Source organism: Zingiber officinale, chromosome 2A (genome assembly GCF_018446385.1).
Source record: "Zingiber officinale cultivar Zhangliang chromosome 2A, Zo_v1.1, whole genome shotgun sequence".
Classification (NCBI taxonomy): domain Eukaryota; kingdom Viridiplantae; phylum Streptophyta; class Magnoliopsida; order Zingiberales; family Zingiberaceae; genus Zingiber; species Zingiber officinale.
The window spans coordinates 175,497,119-175,516,423 of NC_055988.1; the positions used below are offsets into that span (position 1 = coordinate 175,497,119).

The window sequence follows — 19,305 nt, forward strand, 5'->3', positions numbered from 1 at the left end:
TAGATACACTCGTAAACCCCAGAACATGAGAAACAAGTATCAGAAAACTGCTCTGATACCAAATAAATTGGTATCAGATAAAATCCCGAAAATCCAAAACGAAGAGCAAGTATCGTGTACCTTGCTCTGATACCAAATAAATTGGTATTAGATAAACTCAAAAATCTGGAATAGGTATCGCAAACCTACTCTGATACCAAAAATATTGGTATCAGACTAAGTCCAAAATCCAAAACAAAAGGCAAGTATTGTAACCTGCTCTGATACCAAATAAATTGGTATCAGATAAACTCACAAATCACAAAATGTAAACTATCACCAAGTAAAATATAATTACAAAAGAAATAGACATAAACCAAGAACAAAATTAAATTAAATGACCATTAATTCAGGGGGAGGCTCTAGAATAGCTGGCACCTCCAAAACTAATCTACCCGGCAGGGTAATCCTAACCAACCTACCCGACAGGGTAATTAGGATTAGTTAAAAAGGGATTCAAGTTTAACTTGAAAAATGGTACTGGTGAAATATTGGATGATATTACGTTAGGGAAGCTTAGTCCATGCATGTCTAGGAAGATATGACTTCGACCTGGTACATTTGGCTAAGTGGAACTGACCGAAGCTACCCTTTATGAATCCTAACCAGTTAGACCAAGGTTTTGTACTAAGTCCATGTTGGAGTGTATACTAAAAGCCTAGCTTTTGGTATAAACATTTATCTAGAAATAAGAATCACATTGGTCAAATGTTTACATTTATGATAAATGTAGTTGTTCAATTAATTTATATTGTAGATGACATGGTGTGTGGTGTCACACACAGAAGATCATGTTATCAGTACCTTATAAATTATAAACAGTAGCTCATGATCATGATGGAAAGGAACAAACCATTGGAAGGTCGTAGTGTAATTAGGTATTAGTTTATCTTGATTATATAATTACACTAGTACACTTAGAGTGTATTGAGTAGGACCATTTGAGGTCGTTTCTTTTATACTGACTTTATAAAGAAACAAAGACCTCGGTTATTATGGAAGTGTGTGCTCTTAATCCTAATATAATAACAAGCACATATATTTGATATTTATTTATTTAATTTATCAATTGGTGAGATTTAGTTCGATAAATCAATAAGCCCGATAAGTTGGGAAATGGTATCACTTATAGTGTGTGTTGTTGATTATAGAAGGAAACTGTGTCCTAGAGATACTAGGTTGATAATGTCCTCAAGAGGAGCTCATAAAGATTGTCATGTTAAACCCTGCAGGTGGACCTAGTCCGACATGACAATAAGGTTGAGTGGTACTACTCTTGGACTTAGATATTAATTAAATGAGTTGTCAGTAACTCACTTAATTAGTGGACATTCGATATCTTAAACACAGGGAGACTAACACACTCATAATAAGAAGGAGCCCAAAAATGTAATTTGGGATTGGTGCGGTAGTTCAATAATAGTTCTCTAGTGGAATGAATTATTATTGATAAAATTAAGTTGTGTGTTCGGGGCGAACACGGGATGCTTAATTTTATCGGGAGACCAAAACCAATTCCTCCTCTCGGTCTCTATCGTAGCATCTTATTTATAGAGTACTATACCCACCTATACCCACCTTCTATACCCACCAATAGGGGGCCGGCCAAGCTAGCTTGGGAACCAAGCTAGGGTCGGCCTAGGTATAAGATTGGGTGGCCGGCCCTAGCTTGAACCCAAGCTAGTGGGGGCCGGCCAAATTAAATCAAAAAAGAATTTTAATTTTAATTTTTATTATGTGGAAGAAATAATTTATTAAAGAGAATTGAAATTAAAATATCTCTCTTGTAAAAGATTTACAAAAGATTAAAGAAAGAGATTTGATCTCTTTCCTTATTTGTAGATTGGTGAGATATTTTATTTTCTCTTTAAAATTATTCACATGTTGTAAAATTAAAATTATGGAAATTTCTTTTTATCAACCATGAAGAGATTTTTGAAGAGAAATTTTAATTTTAAAATTTCCGGAAACAAATTAGGAAGTTTTAATTGTTGATTGAAACTTGTCCAATTTGTTCTTCATGATGTGGCCGGCCACTTGAGTTTAATTGGGGAAATTTTATTTTATTTTTCTCAATTAAATCATGTCAAGGAAATTAAGGAAATTTTATTGCAATTAAATTTCCTAATTTGCCTAGGCCAAGGAATATAAAAGAAGGGATGAGGGTGCCTTCAAGACGAACAACCTCTATTATTTTTCTCCCTCTTTTTTCCTTGGTATGGTGGCCGGCCCCTTCCCTTTCTCTCCTCTCCTCTTGATGGCCGAAACCTATCTTCTTGGTGGAGCTTTTGTTGGTGGCCGGATCAAGGAAGGAGAAGAAGGAGAGAAAGCAAGTCTCGTCTCTATCATCCCTTGGAGCATTGGTGGTGGCCGAAATTCTTCATGCTTGAAGAAAGTTATTTTGGCCGGCCATCTTCTTCTTTTCTTCCTCTTTGTGGTGGTCGAAACTTATCTCTTGCTTGGAGCTCTTGTGGTGGCCGGATACTACTTGGAGAAGAAGAAGAAGAAGGAGAGGAAGCTAGCATCTCTTGGAGCTTGGTTGGTGTTTTGATTTTCTTCCTTGGTGAAGCTTCCTTGTTGTGGCCGAACCTAGCTAGGAGGAGAAGAAGGTGGTTGGTGGTTTCTCATCTTGGTAGATTGTTGCCCACACAACGTCCGAGGTTAGAAGAGGAATACGGTAGAAGATCAAGAGGTCTTTCTAGAAGGTATAACTAGTAGTTTTTCCTTTTCCGCATCATACTAGTTATTTATGGAAATATTACCAAATACAAGAGGCGTAAGATTCTAGTATTTCGAATATGTTTTTCGATGTTGTGTTCTTTTATTTTTTCTTTTCCTTGTGATTTGATTGTTCTTTTCGGTTAACCTAAAGTTATTTTAGGAAATTAAATATTAGCTTTCTATAAAAGGTTTTGTCTAGTCGGTGGTGGTTGCTCCCATATCCAAGAAGGTCATGTGCCTCGCCATGTCAGTACTGGGAACCAATTATGGAAATTAATATTTAATGGAATTAATAACTTAAGGTGATTTGGGTCGAACGTGTTAAGTTCCGCAGGAGATCCAAGTCAAAACCTAAAAGAATAAATAGATTAAGTTTTGGATCAAACGTGTTAAGTTCCGCAGGCGATCCAAAATTTAATTTAAAAGAACACATGGTAGCTAGGAAAAGGTTCAGACCTTTATACAAAATTTTTGTACAGTGGAACCTCTAGGCTTTCCGAGTAGCAACCAACAATTGGTATCAGAGCTAGGGTTTTGCCTCTGTGTATTTGGTATTAGTTTAATTATGCCCATGTCATACATAATTTAGGCAGGATAATAGTAGGATGTGCTAACTTTGTGGATGCAGGATCCAACTATTATGGCTTATAGTTTTATGTGTGTGATTAGACCCTTGGACATGTCAAGGGCATTTATATGTGTGTGCATGATTGTATTAAAATACAGCAGGAGCTGTATTTAGTTTTATTAGGATTTTATCTAGATACATGTACATTCCTTTTATGGAATATAGGATCGATGGATGTAAATTTTATTTTATGTTCGATCTAGTTTACATGTACATTCCTTCGAGGAATATAGGATCAAAATGTAAAATTCTATTTATGTCGCGGATCGAATCTTGCAAAGCGTGGAACCTTCTAAGGACCAGAGGCGCAGCGGAACTAGGAGCAAGATGGATAGACCCGGTGGCAGTGGCCAAATATGGCAGCAGCTTGGGATGACAACACACGGAGGACAACAAGAGATAAAAGTCATAATAGTTGAAAATTAGATTTTCTATTTATTGCTTTTATATTGTGTTGTGTGTGCATGTTAGTTTATATATTTAGTAGGCTAGCATAGTTAAAATTCCTCATTTATAAATAACTAAGTGGGAGAGGGATTTTTAAGTAAATCCCATGGTCTCCATTACTGGTTTGTAAGTGATGCAAACAAGCTTGCGCGTTGGCTCTGAGTGCCTTCCTCCATAACGGATGAGTTTGTTTGTGGATCACTAGAACAGACTTCCATTTTTGGATGACTATAGGAAGTTAATTAAGAGCGTGTGATCTTCCCCAACAGAAGGGGCATAATCTTATTAATGGACTTAGTGTCAAGTAATGGTATACACTTAGACACATCTAATAGTATCCTCCCCATCGGAGTCACTGCTATTATTTGTGCGACCAAATGATACCAACTATTAATTTTATTTGTCAAAAAGTTAGGTTGACAAGATAATAAAATTAATGGGTTAAAACCCTCCTTTTACAAATGTTGAATTTGTATACGTCCACACTAACGTGGCATGCAAAATTCACGGTGTTTGAGGTGTTGGTGAATTTAAATAATATTGTTTGAGGAATCAATATTTTTTTTAAAATCAAAATTTTTTGACCAAATATTTGATCAAAGACAGATCAACTATTAATTTTATTCGTCATAAAGTAAAGTTGATGAGATAATAAAATTAATGGATAAAATCTCCTCTTTGATTTTGTATACGTCCACACTAACGTGGCATATAAAATTCATGGGGATTTTTAAGGAGTTGATCTTGACCAAGTATTTTTGTGATTCTTAGGATTTAAATATTTGTCAATCCCCTAGTAGTCATACTATAGAAAAGGCTTAGTAGTCCCAATTGTAATGATTGGAAATAGGACTTGGACATTAAGGTAGACTGTCTTCTTAGAACTAAGAACAACATAGGTGTAGGTAATTCATTAGTTGAAACATGTTTAGTGGTGTTATCTACCAGAACCTGGAGTGTAGATACAAGATGCCATTAGTCATGTCTGCAATTCATTGCAGGGTTCCAGGAAACCCGACAACTAAATGAAAGATAAATCACCGTCCACATGGGCACTACTGTAAAAGTGGTAGCTGTTGCAGTGGGAGATGTTTATCTTTTGATAAGAATAAAACATGGATTTTTGAGTAATTGTCTTTACGCACTAAGTTTAGAAAGAACTAGTTTTCAGTTTCTAAACTATTCAAAGAACTTGATATTCTGCCTCTTTTAATAACAAAGTTGTTATTAAGAAAAAGAGGGAAGTTATCTGTTCTGGTACGTTGGTTGGCAATTTATAAATCCAATAACTCTCACGATACAACAAATGGAAATTAGTAACACATCTTCTAACTTTAAGAGGAAGTAACCTTCGGAAATGAACCAATTATATCTTTGGCATCTAAAACTAGGTTATATTAACTTGAGTAGGATTCATCGGTAGTTGATGAACTTTTGGGTTCATTAGTAGTGAAAATCTTTCCAACCTGCGAGTCTTACTTGGAAGGAAAAATAACCAAGAAGCTTTTAAGTCTAAGGGGTATGGAGTCAAAGATATATTGAAATTGGTTCATTCTGATTTGTGTGATCCTATGACTATCCAGACAAGAGGTAGTATTGAATATTTCGTCTATTTTATAAATAACTATTCAAGATACAAATAAATTTACTTAATGTACCACAAGACTAAGTACTTTGATTAGTTCAAAGAGTACTAGGCTGATGTGGAGAAACAACAAAGTAAAAGGACACTATGGTGAGATCATAGTGGCAAGTACCTCTTGGGAGAATTTAGGAGTCACTTATCAAAAGTAGGGATTCAATCCCAACTAACTGCATCTGGTACACCCCAACAGAATGGTGTAGTAGAAAGAAGGTAAAGGACTCTTATGGAATAATTAGATAGATGATGAGTTATTCAGAGAATTACCAAGTTTGTTTTAAGGATAAAACTCTGAAAACGAAAGTGAACATAGTACCTTCCAAGTTAGAACTCTCTACTCATATAGAATTGCTGAATAGGCATAAGCCTATTTTGAAGCCTATTCGGATTCGGGTAATCCAGCACATATGTTAAAGAGAGATAATGATAAGTTGGATAGGAGTTCACTTGTTTGTAAGTTATCCTAGATAAACAAAAGTAGGTTTATAGTCTTAAAAATCAGAAGGTCATTGTTAGCATCAATGACTGATTTTAAAAGGACTATATAATGAACCATGTGCTCATAAGTAAATTTGTTATTAAGGAAATAATAAAAGACATGTCTAATCTAGTACCAACTGTACAAGATGAGATACCACAAGAAAACTGCAACACGTATCACAAATGATACACAATTGCAGAAAATGCCTTGTCGTAGTGGGAGGGTTGTTAAGCAACCTTAAAAGATTCATGTTTTTGGAGAGTTTTTGAACTCGATCCCTGAAGGACATGAACCTGATCTCCGGACATATGACGAAGCACTCCAAGATAAATATGCAGCATCTTGGCAAAGAGTAATGAATAATATAATTAGAATATATGTATTCTAATAAAATCTGAAAGCTTGTAGAACTACCAAGTGGTGTAAAAGCCTTTGGGTGTAAAAGGTCTATAATAGGAAAAGAGGGATAGACAGGGAGGTAGAAACCTTCAAAGCAAGGCTTGATGAAAAAGGAAACTTTTTTCACTGGTAGCCATGCTTAAGTCTATCCAGATTCTTTTATCTATTTGGCAAGTGGATGTCAAGACAACATTCCTTAATGGAAGTCTTGAAGAAAGCATCCATATAAAGCAACCAGAAGGGTTTATTGCAAAGGGCTAAGAGCATCTTGTGTAAAGCTCAATCAGTCTATGGACTGAGGCAAAGCTTCAAGGTCTTGGAACATCCGGTTTATCAAAGTAGTTCAGATCTATGGATTTATTTAGTAACCGGATAAGTCTTGTGTATACAAAAGGTGTGATGGAAGCGTGGTGGTATTTCTTGTACTATACGTAGATAATATTTTTGGTAGTTGGAAACAATATCAAAATGTTGTCAGAAGTAAGGGTATGGTTGTCCAAACAATTCGATATAAAGGACTTGGGAGAATGAATATATTCTTGAGATCAAAGTAATTCTTACCTTTTCAGGATGGAGTAACTTTATCTAAAGATATGTCTCTGTAGACATCAAAGGAGATAAAGGAAATAAAGGCAGTTCTTTATGCTTCGGGAGATAAAAGCAAGGCCCACGGGCTGGGGATTCCTGCCACCACCTCAGGACGGTGCTACCATCGCGTGAGCACTCGTAGAGGCAACACTAGAAAGGGGAAACGCAAGGAAAGGCAAGTTCATTACCTTTATGATTGTGCGAGATCTGTGAGGTAAGGTGGTTGGAACTTAGGAGGTGTGGATCGTTTCTCTTAGATGCAGAGATTGGTGAAATGATTTGCGAAAGGTTTACGTTCTTTAGAGCCTTGTTCGGTTGAGGTTTCATTGGGGATTTCTTAGTTTGAATCGCGTGGTTTCTGAGTTTTTTCCCTGCGTTCTATTATCGATGGAAATGGATTTCCGGTGGTCTACTCTGTGGTGAATCTTGTGGATTTCGCTTGTCTGTGAATGAGATTGTACTCGGTTTCCCTTGAGATTTATCGATTTGAATCGAAGGTTCATCGAAGTGCGGTTGAAATCGCCTGATTTCTGGATTTCAATATCTGGTCGGTGTATTCGGTTATTGTTGAAGCTTGATAACCACTGGAATGTTCTTAATACAAATCTTGCAATGTTTGATTGACTGTGTATGAGTTTTTAATTGAGTTCCACCGTATTGTTGCTGCTGTAAGTGTTTTGCACGTCTTGCACGTTACCTGTTCGTTGATATGCTTGGCTTAATGGCTGGTTGGTGGAATGTGTCATGAATTGGGATTTCTGTGGAGCTCTGGTGTGTTGATTCTTGCGACATCTTCGAGATGAATTTGAGATTTGTTTTGCTTTCCGGTTCGGACTTAATTGTGGTGTACTGGACTCTGAAATTTTGTTTGGAAGTGGGGGTGACCTTTGAAGCTGGAAGGTCCGTTTATGGTGCTGGGATTTCAAACACGATTTGAAATTGTAGTTAAGCTTCTCTCTTCGAAATTGTTACGGTGTTGATGGGTTTGATTTTGATGGGTTCTAATTTTCTCTGAGCAGAGGTGTTTTGATTGTGGTTTTTGGTAGAAGTTCAAAAATCTAATCCTTGGTTGTTACTAGTTATGTGATCTAATACCCTGTATGATTGCATGCTTTTCTTAAAAATCGTGACTGCTTTCTACCATGATAATATGAATATTCTGTGATAGTTTCCTGGGTTTTGATACGCATGCTTATATTGTGTATAGCTATGATGTATGAAATACGGATAAGGAATGGGCACTGTGAATGGATATGTTGATTGTAAGAATGAAATAGCTAGGCATGATAAATTGTCACATGATAAGGTAGTTGTTTATGGTTTTCTACATAGCCAATAGAATGAGTATGAGCATATGTGGCGACAGTACGGGATGGGTGACCCGGGATGAGCTCCAGGGAGGACCCATCCAAACATGATTGATAAATTATATATGGTAGCTTCAGCTATATGACTGACTGCATGTTCTCTAGGAGGTACCTCTAGGTTCATGGGACTGTTGACTGGCTAACTGTTGACTGACTAACTATTGACTGGCTCTAATTGTGGTTACCGGATATGTGACATATTCACTCTATTAGCTATGGGGTATCACTTGTACACGTTTATTAATATTTTCTTTTTATTTAGTAATTAATACATTCTGTTTCTCTATTTGACTTCTAGTTGCTATCTTTACTATTTCATGGATATCCTTTTATTCATAATGGATTGTGTTTGCTGGGCCGTGGACTCCTGATGTCTACATTATAGGTGAGGATGATTTTCAGGAGAGTGAGAGTAATTTGAGGAAGGCTTTTGAGGAAGTAGAGAAAAATGCACCCTCAATTATCTTCATTGATGAGATTGATTCCATTGTTCAGGAGCGTATATACGATGAGTTTGTAGAGAAAGCAAAAGTCCGTGCCTTAAAACGCATTGTTGGAGACCCCTTTAAAAAGGGTGTTGAACAAGGTCCTCAGGTATCCTCCTTTTTCTGTCTTTGTTCTCTCTGAAAGGTAGAAACTGCCGTATTTGTTTGTGTCTTAATTTATGTGCTCATATTAATTTTCATCTCATTCGATTGCTGTTTGATCGTGCATAACTCGTATAAAACATGTATGAAAAAGTCGTCTAGCTTCTTAACAAAGAAGTTCTGAAACCTGTCCATATTGAGTACTTTCGTTCTTCACACATATCTCAGATTGATGAGGAGCAGTTTAGCAAGATCTTGCGTTACATCAAATCGGGAATCAACAGTGGTGCTACGCTAGTAACAGGTGGAGATCGAATTGGAAACAAAGGTTATTACATTCAGGCGACCATCTTCTCTGATGTACAAGTATGGCTTAGTCCTTAAATCTATAAAGGTTTGGTAAACTCTCAATTTGCATTTGTGATGACAGTTGTGATATTTGAAATTTATAGGATGAAATGAAAATAGCACAAGATGAGATCTTCGGTCCTGTTCAATCAATCCTTAAGTTCAGGCAAGTGCAACATCTTATGCCAATCTTCTTGATGTGTACAATATCAAGATGAAATTTTAGATTGTATTAGTCTTTTTTTATTTAATTTCCATTAAGCTGATGTGGTTGTGTATATTGAACCCAATTGATCTTATCATGCTTTAAATTTTTGGATTTCATCATTAAGTTAACGGCTAATTTGATAATGCTATGAAGAAAGTTGCTGAGGGAGAATATTTTCTAAATAACTAATGAATGATTTCAAGGTAATTTGTGTAAGTTCAAAAAATAATTTACTTGGTAAAATATATTGAAATTGAAGTTTCTGTGAGGTCAATTGAACCCACAACCCTTCATATGCGTCCACCCTTGTATAAATGTATAACAAATGTCATGCTTGTACTTGTTGAAAAATATTTTGCAGATATGTTTTTAAGTTACTGATCAAATTCACTTGAAGCTGGAATGAGTTTATTTTTGTAATTAGTTAAATTATTTTGAACGTGATTGTATTTTAAATTTATTTATTGCCTCTAATCTTCAATAACTTTGAGCAATTTATATTTTGAAATTTGGTTTTAAATGTTAGTTAGTATTCCTACACTAGCATAAGATTTCGTCACTTTTGTTAATGTCCTTACAGATTGATCTAGAATATTGAAGGCTGTCGCTCTTGAGCATCCTAATGATATTGATGCTGCAGCGGAATCTATTCTTGTAGAAATTCTACCCTCAATTGCCACTTCTCATGAATCATCATTCGCTCTACAAGATGCAAATGAAGTGGTTCGTGTCTCAACTTCAGGCAATGCTTCTTTTGTTCTCTGGTTGATGTCCAAAAATTTTGTGCTATAAGTTCTAATTCTTTTCTTGCTATACACCTGTTGCAGGAAAAAACACGGATTTCCAAATCATTTTATTGTTTTCATGTATTTATACTCTTTTTTTTTTAATTTTGCAGATGGAAAGGGTAAGCAGCCTATGTTTTATGAACATCAAGAAGAGGAACGAACATCAAATCATCTATCTGGGAATGAGCTTGTAGTTTGGGAAAATACAGTTTCTAGTCATGGTCCAACCTCTGCCTCTGCCAATACATGCTCATCTTATTCGAAACGATATCTATTAGTGTTAATCGAATGAGCTTGTATTTGAGCTTGTAGTTTGTGCAACTTAATCGATGTTCTACCTTGATGTGTACAATATCTATTAGCTTTTGATGTAAAAAGAATATTTGTGTATTTTATGGATACTGTTGTAAGAAGAATATTTATGTAATTTGTGAATATTTGTGTATTTTATGGATACTGTTGGAAGAAGAATATTTGTGTAATTTGTGAATATTTGTGTTTTCTTGGATACTGTCGGTTTTTCACTGTTTCGGAAATCGAATTTGTGTTGTTAAACAATACTGATATTACATTGGTTTTCCACCACTGTAAAACCGGTGTCATTAACTAATATTACATCGGTTGTATATCGCTGCCAAAACTGGTGTTATTAACATATAATATTACATCGGTTTTACACCCGATGTCGTTAAGTGATACTACATCGGTTTTAACCCGATGTCTAAAATGGCAGACCTTTTACATCGGCTTCATAGACATCGATCGAAAATGTAATAGACACCGGTGGAAAACTGATGTCTATAAGGGTTTTTGTTGTAGTGTCTAATACTCTCTCAACATAGAGTGACTGAGAAATTATTATTCCATCAGTTGAACGAGTTAACTTCAGCCCTAAAATCATATCAGCACAACTCATATCCTTAATATCAAACTTACCACTTAAGAGGGCCTTAGTCTCATTAATAATAGAAAGATTAGTTCCAAATAGTAGAATATCATCTACATATAAACATAGGATAATACAATTATCACCTTTCATTTTAGCATACACACATTTATCAGAGCCATTTACTTCAAAGCCAAATGATAGCATAGCTCTATCAAATTTTTCGTACCACTGCTTTGGGGCTTGCTTTAAACCATAAAGAGATTTGACTAACCTACAGACTTTATTCTCATTTCCAGAGACTACATATCCCTCAGGCTGATCCATATATATCTCTTCTTCTAGATCTCCATTCAGGAATGTCGTTTTGACATCCATTTGATGGACCTCAAGATGATATATATATGGATGCTAATGCGATTAACACTAAGATTGTAGTAATTCTGGTAACAGGAGAATAAGTGTCAAAATAGTCAATCCCTTCTTTTTGTTTGAATCCCTTAGCAACTAGGCGGGGTTTGAATTTATCTACTGACCCATTAGGTTTTAGTTTTCTCTTAAACACCCATTTACATCCTATAGTGGTACACCCAGGAGGTAAATCTACCAACTCCCAAGTGGCATTAGAGATAATAGAGTTCATTTCACTTTTAATAGCCTCTTTCCAGTGCTTAGCTTCAGGAGAAGCCATAGCATCTCTATATGTCACAGGATCACCTTCTATATTATAGGTGATAAAGTCCTGGCCTAAATCCGTAGACACACGTTGCCTCTTGCTCCTTCTTGGTTCTGTATACTCACTAGATTCATCTAGTCTAGAGTGACTTGAGGAAGGTGTACCCACTACGGATAGTGGGACCTCTACGGAAGAAGGCTCATTTCTAGTAGGAATACTAGATTGAGGTGTTCTTGTCTTCATAGGAAATATATCCTCAAAAAATGTAGCATCGCGAAGTTCTACAATAGTATTTGCCTCTATTCCAGGAATTTCTGATTTAATAATCAGGAACCTATATGCAATACTATTTTGAGCATAACCCAAGAAGATACCATCTACGGTCTTTGGACCAAGTTTTTTCCTTCTGTGTTCAAGTACTAGTACCTTTGCAAGGCACCCCCATACTTTAAGATATTTCAAACTTGTCCTTCGGCCTTTCCAAAGCTCATATGGTGTTTTATCCTTTGACTTCATTGGGACTCTATTTAGCTCATGGCATGCAGTGTATAGAGCCTCCCCCCACATAAAGTTGGGTAACCCAGAACTGCCTAACATGGAATTAATCATATCTTCAAGGGTTCGATTTTTTCGTTCTGCTATACCGTTGGATTGAGGACTATATAGAGCAATTACCTCATGGATTATACCTGTATCTTGACAAAATTTTTGAAACGGGTTCGAGGTAAATTCTCCACCCCTATCAGACCTTAACCTCTTAATAGTTTTATCGGTTTGATTCTCAGCTTCAGATTTAAAAACCATAAATTTATCTAAAGCTTCATCCTTGGTTTTTAGCAAATAAACATAACAATAATAAGAGTGATCATCAATGAAGGTGCTGAAATACCTTTTATGATCTCTCGTTATTACACCGTTAAACTCACAACAATCAGTATGAATTAATTCTAAAATATCATAATTTCTATCAACTGATTTGAAGGGTTTTTGGGTTTGTTTATATTGCACACAAACTTCACATTTTTTCCTATCATTTATAGCATATTTAGGAATCATGTCAAGGTTCATCATCCTTTTCACGGTATTAAAATTGACATGTCCTAATCTGTCATGCAATATATCATAAGACTCAATGTTATATGAACAACCAATATTAGTATATTTATTTAAGGTAGCATTTTCTACATTGAGTTTGAATAAACCTTCATTAAGGTAACCTTTTCCAATAAAGGTTCCTAAATGTAATATTACAACTTTATTACATTTAAAGTTCAACTCATAACCAGCACAGACTAACTTTGATCCGCTAATCAAATTCCGACGGACCGCTGGAACATGGTGCACCTCATACAGTGACAGGACTTTTCCAGAGGTGAACCTCAGGTCAACTTGTCTTATCCCAAACACCCTGGCTACAAAATGGTTTCCCATGATCACGAAAGTGCCTTCAATTACCTGATAAGTAAGGAAGGCAGAGTGATCAGCACAACAGTGTACATTAGCACCTGTATCAACTAACCATTCATTGGGTTGATAGATCAAGTTTAGTTCTGGTTTGAAGGTAACAAACATATCGCTGGTGTCGTTACTAGCAGTCACGACATTTACTTGTGCCTTGGTGTTGGACGTATTGCTTTGGTTTTTCTCCTTGTCCTTTCGCTTAGGGAAGAATTTGGCATAATGTCCAACCTGTCCACATGCCCAGCAAGGCTTAGGTTTGGTTCCAGTTTTCTTTTGAACCTTTGGGTTGGGTTTCATCTTGTTCTTCATTTTCTGATTTTTGAATTTCTTCTTGTCAGATGAGACTACTACATTCGCCTTTGGAATAAAATCCATAGGCATTCTTGTATCATCATTTTTATGTTACTTCCGATGTTCTTCTTCGATATTTAAGGCAATCATCAAATCTTCTAGAGAGATTTTACCTCTCCAATGTTTAAGAGTCATGCCAAAATCTTCCCAACTCGGAGGTAATTTTTCGATAATAGACAAGACCTGAAATTTTTCAGGTAATGACATATCTCCTTCAGCAAGACCATGAATTTGAACTTGGAATTCATGTGTCTGCTCAGTCACAGATTTGCCTTCAACTATTTTTAAAGTTCAGGAATTTTGCCACAGTATACTTTTCTAAACCAGAATCTTCGGAGTTATATTTTTTATCCAAAGATTTCCACAGCTCTTTAGCTGAAGAGGTTGAGCAGTACACATCAAATAGTGCGTCTGAGAGGGCAGACAGGATTCTCCCATGGCAGAGATAATCCCTTTGCTTAAACCTCTCTAAGGCAGCACTACGGGCAGGTTCCTCTTCATTAGGTGAAGGAGGGTCTGTTTCTATAATGGAGAATAGCCCTAGCGTAGTAAGCCAAAATTTCATCCGTTGTTGCCAATGTCTGAAGTTTTGCCCGTAAAATTTCTCGGGTCTAGCACTAGCCTCATCAGATCCTATTACCCTATTATTCATCATGTCTATTGATGCAGGCGGCAATAAATTCTCTAAGAATGTTGTATAATAAAGAAATATAAGCAGTATTATATTCGCACAAAAAATAGCATGCAATAGACAGATAAATAAAGGAGTAGGGTTTAGAATATAGTTATCCGGTTGAAGCGTCGGCACGCCGACTATCCTTAGAGAATTTATTGCCGCCTCACGGTGCAAAGGCTCTCCGGCAAAATTCCCCCAAGATCCGACAACCGCTCATCTCGTCCATAGGTGCACTCCAAAACGAACGCTACACTCGGACCCAACCTCAGATCACCGGAAGACCAAGTCTCAGGACAAGAAAGCAGCGAAAAACTCGACGAGAAGAAAGCAGAAAACCGTGCAGAATGAATCGCACAGAGAAGGGAGAAGGAGGAGAAAGCTCGAGGCTTGAGTGAAGAATAGAGGTGTTGCAAGTCCCCTTTTATTCACTCTGAGAAGATACGAAGCACTGCTTCGCTAGCGAGGAAACGCGTCTCAGTGTCACGTCCGCGTACGTGACGCCCGATTTATGGATTTCCGGCTCGAACCCCCCAAATCCACTCGATTTGGACTTGGCCCGCGCATGCGTGTAGGTCCCCTTATCATTGCTAAGCAAGGATGGAAGGGCTTCCTATATAAGCTCTTCCAAGCTTCTCCACTTAGCAATGTAGGACTAAAAACACTACAAAAAAAAATGCTTTGAATTTAAAACAAAATTCAACATATTCATTGTGGTATTTTTGTGTGAACTTTTCAAATTGGCAAATGCTGAAGGAGGCATACAAAGAAATTGGTCATCAGAAAACGATTACCTCCCTATCAAAATCTACAGATGTCTCTCATTTTCTAACAGGTTCATCAGATAAGTCTGCCAAGATGACAACCACTTTTATCTAGAGTTTTTTATCTCACACTTCAATTTTTTGTTTACTTCATAAATTTTATTTTTTCCAATTTCTTTGGTTTAGCTCTGGGATGCAAGAACTTTGACTCTTCTCAAGACGTATGTGACAGAATGTCCAGTGAATGCTTGTGCAATATCTCCACTTCTGGATCATGTAAGTAACTATTTGTTACAAAATATTTTCTGTTTACCTTCTCATTTGATTGATTCTGCTTTGTCAATTTCCAGTAGATGAAAGCAACCAAGCATGCAAAAAATGTGGAATTAAAAGTATCTACTTTACATAAACAAAGATATTTTCCTTTGTTTTGGTAGATTTGCCTTTTTTTTTTTAAGCTCCCCGTATTTGCCTTGACATTTTCTTTTCACCTACAAAGCAATACCTTATGACAGAGCTACGTTAAATGAGCTGTTGTAGCTTCAATTTGCAGCTTGAAACCTGCAGTATAGCTATATTGTAATTTGATACTTGAATTAAAAATTTTTGTAATTGCTTAACATCTACCTTATCTCATTATGTTTGATATTGACACACTGTTTTTTGTATCATAATGTGGCACAGTGGAAACTTATGCTTTATATGGAGAGTGGAATACATGGCTACATTATATGACTTCATGTTGTGATCCAGTGTCTTGAATTGAAAATGTGACATTGTTATTTAAATGAGAATTTCTCATGTTGGAAATTAATTAAAGTTTGAAAGTAAACAACAGTGTACTTAGTAAATATTGTATGCCTACCCTTGTAAATCTGATATTTATATGGGTAGTCACATCAACTTTTCCTTACAGTTGGTAGTTGGCACTCCTTATAGTGTTGCAGGTCTTGAATTCTTGATTTTTAGCTTCGTGTATTGGTTTTATTTAGGTGGTTATTGGAGGAGGCCAAGAAGCAGTACATGTCACTACCACTGACCGCCGTGCAGGAAAATTTGAGGCGAAATTCTTTCACAAGGTGAACTATTTTATTAGTTTCCCGAATGCTATGATATTTATTATAATTTATATTATGTTTTTATTTTAACAAAATCTTTATTAATCTTTTTTTTTAACTAATAGAATCTTCAAGAAAAAATTGGTGGCGTGAAAGGACACTTTGGACCAATAAATGCTCTGGCTTTCAACCCTGATGGGAGAAGGTTGGCTGCACTGCTTATGCGGGCCGGATCTTCTTGTCCGTAATTTGCGGATCAGGAGATGGTCCACTCTATGAGGATCATTGATTTGGGATTTAGGGTTTAGGATTTAAGGTTTAGGGTCTGCTTATCTTTTATAGGCATGCTAAATTTCAACTATGCTAACTGTCTGATAAAAAAAACTACTATCTAATCCTAACCTAATTCTTCCCCCTACATGTTCGTATAGTAGATATAGGTTATTAAGTTGATGCATCGTGCTGTATTAATTAGTTTATTTTACTGTAATTATTCTCCCTCTTCCCCTTCCTCCAAAATTTGCTGCTGCTATGCTTTTCCTCCGGTGCTTGTTGTGTTTCTATATAGTCTTTGAACTTCTGTTATGTATTGTTAGAGTGTATACTAAAAGCCTAGCTTTAGGTATAAACATTTATCTAGAAATAAGAATCACATTGGTCAAATGTCTACATTGGTGATAAATGTAGTTGTTCAATTAATTTATATTGTAGATAACATGGTGTGTGGTGTCACACACAGAAGATCATGTTATCAGTACCTTATAAATTATAAACAGTAGCTCACGACCAAGATGGAAAGGAACAAACCATTTGAAGGTCGTAGTGTAATTAGGTATTAGTTTATCTTAACTATATAATTACACTAGTACACTTAGAGTGTATTGAGTAGGACCATTAGAGGTCGTTTCTTTTATACTGACTTTATAAAGAAATAAAGACCTCAGTTATTATGGAAGTGTGTGCTCTTAATCCTAATATAATAACAAGCACATATATTTGATATTTATTTCTTTAATTTGTCAATGGGTGAGATTTAGTTCGATGAATCAATAAGCCCGATAAGTTGGGAAATGATATCACTTATAGTGTGTGTTGTTGATTATAGAAGGAAACTGTGTCCTAGTGATCTAGGTTGAGAATGTCCCCAAGAGGAGCTCATAAGGATTGTCATGTTAAACCCTGCAGGTGGACTTAGTCCGACATGACGATGAAGTTGAGTGGTACTACTCTTGGAGCTAGATATTAATTAAGTGAGTTGTCAGTAACTTACTTAATTAGTGGACATTTGTTATCTTAAACACAGGGAGACTAACACACTCATAATAAGAAGGAGCCCAAAAATGTAATTTGGGATTGGTGCGGTAGTTCAATAATAGTTCTCTAGTGGAATGAATTATTATTGATAAAATTAAGTTGTGTGTTCGGGGCGAACACGGGACGCTTAATTTTATCGGGAGACCAAAACCAATTCCTCCTCTCGGTCCCTATCGTAGCCTCTTATTTATAGAGTTCTATACCCACCTATACCCACCATCTATACCCATCAATAAGGGGCCGGCCAAGCTAGCTTGGGAATCAAGCTAGGGCCGGCCTAGGTATAAAATTGGGTGGCCGGCCCTAGCTTGAACCCAAGCTAGTGGGGGCCGGCCAAATTAAATTAAAAAGGGATTTTAATTTTAATTTTTATTATGTGGAAGAAATAATTTATTAAAGAGAATTAAAATTAAAATATCTCTCTTGTAAAAGATCTACAAAAGATTAAAGAAAGAGATTAAATCTCTTTCCTTATTTGTAGATTGGTGAGATATTTTATTTTCTCTTTAAAATTATCCACATGTTGATAAAATTAAAATTATAGAAATTTCCTTTTATCAACCATGAAGAGATTTTTAAAGAGAAATTTTTTTTTTAAAATTTCCGGAAACAAATTAGGAAGTTTTAATTTGTTGATTAAAACTTGTCTAATTTATTTCCTCTTGATGTAGCCGGCCATTAGAGATTAATTGGGGAAATATTATTTTATTTTTCTTAATTAAATCATGTCAAGGGAATTAAGGAAATTTTATTGTAATTAAATTTCCTAATTTGCCTAGGCCAAGGAATATAAAAGAAGGGGTGAGGGTGCCTTCTCAAGATACAACCTCTATTATTCTCCCTCTCCTATTCTTTGGTGTGGCCGGCCAACATCTTCTCCCTTTCTTCCTCTTTGTGGTGGCTGAAATTCTCTATTGCTTGGAGCTCTTGTGGAGGCCGGATACTACTTGGAGAAGAAGAAGAAGAAGGAGAGAAAGCTTGCATCTCTTGGAGCTTGGTTGGTGTTTTTCTTCTTCCTTGGTGAAGCTTTATTTTTGTGGCGAACCTAGCTAGGAGGAGAAGAAGGTGGTTGGTGGTTTCTCATCTCGGAAGATCGTTGCCCACACAACGTCCGAGGTTAGAAGAGGAATACGGTAGAAGATCAAGAGGTTTTTCTAAAAGGTATAACTAGTAATTTTTCTTTCCGCATCATACTTGTTATTTTTGGAAATAATACTAAATACAAGAGGCATACGATTCTAGAGTTTCGAATTTGTTTTCGATATAGTGTTCTTTTGTTTTCTTTTCCTTGTGATTTGATTGTTCTTTTGGTTAACCTAAAGTTATTTTAGGAAATTAAATATTACCTTTCTATAAAGGTTTTGTCTAGTCGGTGGTGGTTGCTCCCATATCCAAGAAGGCCATGTGCCTCGCCACGTCGAACCGATTATGGAAATTAATATTTAATGGATTTAATAACTTAAGGAGACTTGGGTCGAACGTGTTAAGTTTCGCAGGAGATCCAAGTCAAAACCTAAAAGAACAAATAGATTAAGTTTTGGATCAAACGTGTTAAGTTCCGCAGGCGATCCAAAATTTAATTTAAAAGAACACATGGTAGCTAGGAAAAGGTTCAGACCTTTGTACAAAATTTTTGTACAGTGGAACCTCTAGGCTTTCCGAGTAGCAACCAACAATTGGTATCAGAGCTAGGGTTTTGCCTCTGTGTATTTGGTATTAGTTTAATTATGCACATGTCATACATAATTTAGGCAGGATAATAGTAGGATGTGCTAACTTTGTGGATGCAGGATCCAACTATTATGGCTTATAGTTTTATGTGTGTGATTGGACCCTTGGACATGTCAAGGGCATTTATATGTGTGTGCATGATTGTATT

General features: G+C 36.1%; 1 protein-coding gene across 1 annotated transcript; it reads left to right on the top strand.

Moving 5' to 3' along the window:
- Nucleotides 1-8,179: 8,179 nt before the first annotated feature.
- On the top strand, nucleotides 8,180-16,360 carry LOC122044301 (aldehyde dehydrogenase, mitochondrial-like). The gene is made up of 10 exons (XM_042604809.1): nucleotides 8,180-8,251; nucleotides 8,715-8,906; nucleotides 9,128-9,265; nucleotides 9,352-9,413; nucleotides 10,046-10,197; nucleotides 10,354-10,433; nucleotides 15,047-15,146; nucleotides 15,239-15,330; nucleotides 16,047-16,133; nucleotides 16,238-16,360. The coding sequence occupies exons 1-10, from the start codon at nucleotides 8,180-8,182 to the stop codon at nucleotides 16,358-16,360; spliced, it is 1,098 nt and encodes a 365-aa protein (XP_042460743.1).
- The last annotated feature ends 2,945 nt before the right edge of the window (nucleotides 16,361-19,305 follow it).

Bases quoted from the DNA above. Each gene is read 5' to 3' on its own strand.
- LOC122044301 (XM_042604809.1), top strand. From the start codon at position 8,180: ATGGGCACTGTGAATGGATATGTTGATTGTAAGAATGAAATAGCTAGG. The intron at 10,198-10,353 runs GCAATGCTTCTT...TTAATTTTGCAG, and splicing joins GGTTCGTGTCTCAACTTCAG to ATGGAAAGGGTAAGCAGCCT. The intron at 15,331-16,046 runs GTAAGTAACTAT...GGTTTTATTTAG, and splicing joins TATCTCCACTTCTGGATCAT to GTGGTTATTGGAGGAGGCCA.